The sequence below is a fragment of the Priapulus caudatus genome, unplaced genomic scaffold, assembly GCF_000485595.1.
Source record: "Priapulus caudatus unplaced genomic scaffold, Priapulus_caudatus-5.0.1 Scaffold302, whole genome shotgun sequence".
In the NCBI taxonomy this organism is placed as follows: Eukaryota; Metazoa; Priapulida; class Priapulimorpha; order Priapulimorphida; family Priapulidae; genus Priapulus; species Priapulus caudatus.
Genome location: NW_014577363.1, coordinates 269,380 through 274,751, shown reverse-complemented (window position 1 = coordinate 274,751; position 5,372 = coordinate 269,380). Strand labels below are relative to the sequence as shown.

General features: G+C 46.9%; 1 protein-coding gene across 1 annotated transcript in view; it reads left to right on the top strand.

Annotated features, from left to right (window-relative positions):
* LOC106808749 overlaps nucleotides 1-3,414 on the top strand; it is a 10,936-nt gene extending 7,522 nt beyond the window's left edge. The window contains exons 8-11 of the mRNA XM_014811592.1: nucleotides 8-682; nucleotides 1,140-1,468; nucleotides 2,238-2,310; nucleotides 3,313-3,414. Coding sequence (XP_014667078.1) covers nucleotides 8-682; nucleotides 1,140-1,468; nucleotides 2,238-2,310; nucleotides 3,313-3,414 — 1,179 coding nt within the window. The remainder of the gene's footprint in view (nucleotides 1-7; nucleotides 683-1,139; nucleotides 1,469-2,237; nucleotides 2,311-3,312) is intronic.
* Nucleotides 3,415-5,372: the final 1,958 nt, after the last annotated feature.

The window sequence follows — 5,372 nt, the reverse complement described above, 5'->3', positions numbered from 1 at the left end:
CAACCAGACCTCACGAACAGTCCAGATCGCACGTGACGACCAGACCTCACCAACAGTCCAGATCGCAGGTGACGACCAGACCTCACCAACAGTCCAGATCGCAGAGGAGTGCCACACGGCAGCAGACTCGCCGGCTAAATCAGTTCCCGATAGTCCCCTAGGCAGATTCCTCTCACGCATGGAGGCTCAGACGAGATGTGAAGGCCTCGCCCTACCGCCCAGTCTACAGCATCCCGTGCGTGGCTCGCACTCGAGTCACCCCAACGTCCTACTACGACACGACGCGTGGAGCGACGTCTACGGCGTGATGCCGCAGTGGGATGGCATCTTCTCCCAGCATGCCGACGCGTCGCGGCAGGCGATCGGCGGGGGGGAGGTCTCGCCGCCCGTTGTCGTCGACGACGCCGCTGATGATTCGGACGGAGAGTCGGTGGTCAATATCGGTCAGCGGTACCATGAGCAGGAGCTGGAGGACGACGACAGCGATGACCGCAGCGGCCGCGCATACAGAGATTTCTTCGGCGAGAGCGCGGGCGGTCGAGAGCCGAGCTCCGATGAGGGTCCAGCAGAGCCGGACACCAGCAAGTGCAGTAGCATCAGCAGCAGCAGCACGATTAGTGCCGGACTACTAAACGACTCCCAGGAGCAGCAAATGCCGCAGTTAGTGCCGTTGGGCCCCGAGGTACGTTACTCGAGCCTCGCATTTCGAGTGTATCACCATACTAGTGAGGCAGATTAGGTGAAAAATATTTGCATGTTATCTGCCCCACTATACAGCATGGCATCCTTGCGAAATGATTAATTCTGCCGTTACCATATATCTGTTATGTCTGAATGCATGGCGATCGAGGCTTACGTTTTACTCACGCTCTCCCACTTGAAGCGAATTCATGAATCTATTTTGTGTCAATAGTATCACTATTTTCTAACTGCACTCTTGCATGTCTCTCCAAAATGGCAATTTCTGCTGGTGATTCTACTATGTTTCCAATCAATATTTCTATTTCAATGAAGTAGGTGTTTACGTGGCCAATTTAAACGATTGAAATTCAATTGAAATTCGTTGGCAACACTCTGATCCCTTGTTTTCTCTTGGCTGGGTAGTAAACCCTGGGTGAGTGTGTGTTTATATGGTTCAGGAAAGAGAAGATGAGTGTGACTTCGAGATAGACGACGCTCTGTCTCGCATCCTCGCAGAGTTTCCTCACCAGGCGGAGCTGCTACGCCGCACACCAGAGGCGGTGCGGCTGCGTACCCTGCTCAACGAAATTGCTGTCCTGCAGAGCTACGATGCAGGCTATGCTGCAGATGTGCAGGGTAGTTGGGACAGCGAGCGGGAGGCAGGTCTGATGGAGGCTGAGCTGCAACTGCAGAAGGAAATAGAGCTGCACTCCTCCAGGTGGCAGCACATTCCGGGCACTTTTAAACGCACACCTAATACTGTTAGCAAGGGTCTATGTCCCCCAGGGTACTGCCGGAATGTACCCTGGGTACGGTTCGGCCGGTATATCGGAACGTACCCTGGTAACTATCTGATATGGTTAGGGTTAGGGAGTAGGCGTAGGCGTAGGTGACATATATGTACCTGAGGTAACTATCTGATATGGTTAGGGTTAGGGAGTAGGCGTAGGCGGCTCCTTAGACTCGTTAGTGGAGTAGGCGAGGTACGGTCCGGCATATTAGATAGGACCAGGGTACGTTCCGGCAGTACCCTGGGGGACATAGACCCTCTCAGCGTTAGCAAGAAGATGGTGGAATGTGCGAGGGGATTGTAGGGGAAATGGTTGATTTTCCATATCTCTAACCTGCCTAGCAACGGACTGTAGATCCACTGGTATTAAATTTTGTGTTCATTGCTGGTGAGTGCTCAGTTTTGGTGCTAGGAGTAATAGCACCATGTTTGTGGCATAAGAATCCTAATATTTATAGTGAATACATATTTTACCATACACGCTCATAACTGTAGTGTTGGTGCTATAGCTGTATCTTTCGTTACTACAGTTAATGTGTGTGTGTGTGTGTGTGTGCGTGCATGCGTGCGCGCGCGAGTGCCGCGTGTTTGTGTATGTGTGTGTGTGTCAGTGCGTGCGTGCATGCGTGCGCGTTTCTGCATGTGTTGATATTGATATTTATCACCCAAGCATATACAGTCCCTTGTAGGTATAAATACATGAGCTAATTTATGTATTTTAATTATTATTATTATTAATATTATGTAATTTATGTTATTCTTTCAGGGAAGAGGAGGATGATCTCTTGTATGAAAAAGAACTGTTTACTTTGCAAGGAAATGAGACCGCCATCCATGAGGTATGTGTACTTGCATGGCTCTTTCCTATCTATCTATCTGTCTGTCTGGCTTTCTATCGGTCTGTCATTCTGTCTGTCTGTCTGTCTGTCTGTCTAATTATTTCTCTCTCTCTCTCTCTCTGTCTCTCTCTCTCTCTCTCTCTCTCTCTCTCTCTCTCCTCTCTCTCTCTCTCTCTTCTACTATATTAATTACTATATATATATATTCATATATTAACTATATATAAGATGACCTATATATGCTTGAGTCTGTTGGCTGTCTGTCTTCCTCATTTTATCACTCCCTCTCTATCTCATCTTTATCTCTCTACTCTCTCTCTCTCTCTCTCTCTCTCTCTCATCTCATCTCTCTCTCTCTCTCTCTTCTCTCTCTCTCTCTCTTTCTCTCTCTCTACTCTCTCTTTTCTTCTCTCTCTCTCTCTCTCTCTCTCTTTCTCTGTTCTATCTTTCTCTCTCTCTTCCTTTTCTCAATTTCTCTCTTCCTTTTCTCTTCTTCTATCTCCTCTCTCTACTCTCTCGCCCCTCTCTTCTCTCTCTCTCTCTCTCTCTCTCTCTCTCTCTCTCTCTTCTCTCTCTCTCTTTCTCTCTTTCTCTCTCTTCTTCTCTTCTCTCTCTCTCTTCTCTCTCTTCTCGCTCTCTGTATCATGTCTCTGTCTCTGTCGCTGTCTCTGCTCGTCATGCTGTCTCTCGTCTCTTGTCTCTGTCTCCTGTCGCTGTCTCAGTGTCTCTGTCTCTGTCTCTGGTCTGCTGTCTCAATGTTGTGTCTCCTGTCCCTGTCTCTGGTCTCTGGTCTCTGTCTCTGTCTCTTCTTCTCTCAGTGTATCTCTCTCTCTCTCTCTCTCTATATATATATATAACAATGATGGGTGTCTGTAATTTAATTTAGTGTAGAATATATACTGGATTATGGCCAATTGGAATTTTTTGCCCCTGCTTACATGAACATTAATTTGGAATAGGTACATTCACAATCAATCACAGGGTGGCTGTTTGCCTTTACAGCTACAATTGGAGACCGGTGGCGAGAAGATTGCTGCGGCTCTAGAGATTGCAGAAATGCATCTGCAAGTGATGCGACTGAGACTCTGTGATTCTGACCTCTAACCTCTACCTGCCTGAATTCCTGACATGACGAACCCAGGAATGTTTGGGATTGCTAGTTTCATGGTGTTACTGTGATTGCCGCCAATACCTTGGTAGAGATATCTGCACCAAAGTGTGTATGCGCGCACGTGTGTGTTCTTGCATGCGCGCATGCATGTATAGTTTGAGAGAGAACAAATGTTACTGAACCCCATTACGTTTGAAAATGGATATATTTAATTGTATTATTTTGTAATATACACTGCTCATATTTCTTTTGGAATGGTCACTTGAAATGCTTATTTTTCAAACTTTTTGATAATCATGTGTTCATTACATTGCACAATAAAAGGGTCTTGTACCATGACGTTTCACAATGCAATGGTTGTAGATTTTTTTTAGAACATTTTGCGTAATCTTTGAATAATTAAAATATGTATTGTTGATAGGTAGATGAATTTATGGATATGCAGATGATTGCACGGACAGACGGACAGACAGGCAAATGGACGAACGGACATGTAGTCAGATTGACGGATGATAGCTAAATAGGTAGGTGGGTTGGATGAGTTGGATAGGTAGGTTGGTTTACACAAACCTACCCAACAAGAATTTATTTGCCTACCTGACAGTGACTGTGTTCCAGCTTGCATGATCGTGTACCTATTTCCTGTTGACTATCGCCCGTACCGGTCTGAGCCTGTTCTTCCCTATGCCTGACTACATGCTGACACGAATGCTTGGAACCTACCTAGCCATGTAGTAGCATATCTGACTCGTAAACCTACAGATATAAATAGTGCAACCGAGCTCAAATTCAACATGGGTAAATAATCTGCAACTGCAGCTGTTGCTCACAGTCACGATTAGATATATTGTATGAATTTCTGTTCGGTTAAGCCTGGCGCACATTGCCGAACATTTTCCCGAACAAATGTTTTTGTCTGGTGATGTGCGGGTGAACAATTGCTGAGCGCACATTGCCGAACATTTTGCAGCGAACAACCTCGTGGCGCCATCTAGTAGCTGTGTTGTAAAGAGTCACGTGATCGGCGTGAATGGCGTCATGTCACCACATATCGTGCTGCTATTGGTTACTACTTTACAAATGTTCCTAGAATTGTTCGACATTCAGCGCACATTGACGAACATTCGACGAACAATGTTCGAGATATCAAACATTTCCGATCTTCAGAAACATTGTTCGGAACAAATGTTCGGCGACTTTTTTCACCGCACATTGTCGTACATTTCATGGAACATTGCTACGATAATGTTTTTGAGCAAAATGTTTGGCAATGTGCGCCGGGCTTTACAGTGCTAGGGAATACGGCTTGTGTGGAAAAGGCCTAAAAGGTCTTATGATGGGGGGTGTCACCGGTAAGAATGGGCCCCACAATACATTAGGGATAGCATAGTGAACTTTCTTCTTTTTTTTATCACATTGTAGAAAGTCAATATAGTGACCTATGAGAAGTATTAACAGGGTGTTATAGGGGTTAGGATTGGGAAATCTAGAAACCCCAAGGACAAGAAATTGGCTGTCGCATTATGTCAAAACTGTCACAATCATGACCTATATATATACATGTGCGTACATGTGTGGGCAGGCAGGCAGGCATGCGCGCATACGTGCATGCGTGCGTGCATACGTGTGTGCGTGCATACGCGTGTGCGTGCGTGCATACGTGCGTGCGTGCATACGTGCGTGAATGCGTGCATACGTGCGAGCGTGCGTGCATACGTGCGTGCGTGCGTGCATACGTGCGTGCGTGCGTTCATACGTACCAGCGTGCGTGCATACGTGCGTACGAGCGTTCATACGTACCAGCGTGCGTGCATACGTGCGTGCGTGCGTTCATACGTACCAGCGTGCGTGCATACGTGCGTGCGTGCGTTCATACGTACCAGCGTGCGTGCATACGTGCGTGCTAGCGTGCATACGTACCAGCGTGCGTGCATACGTGCGTGCGTGCGTT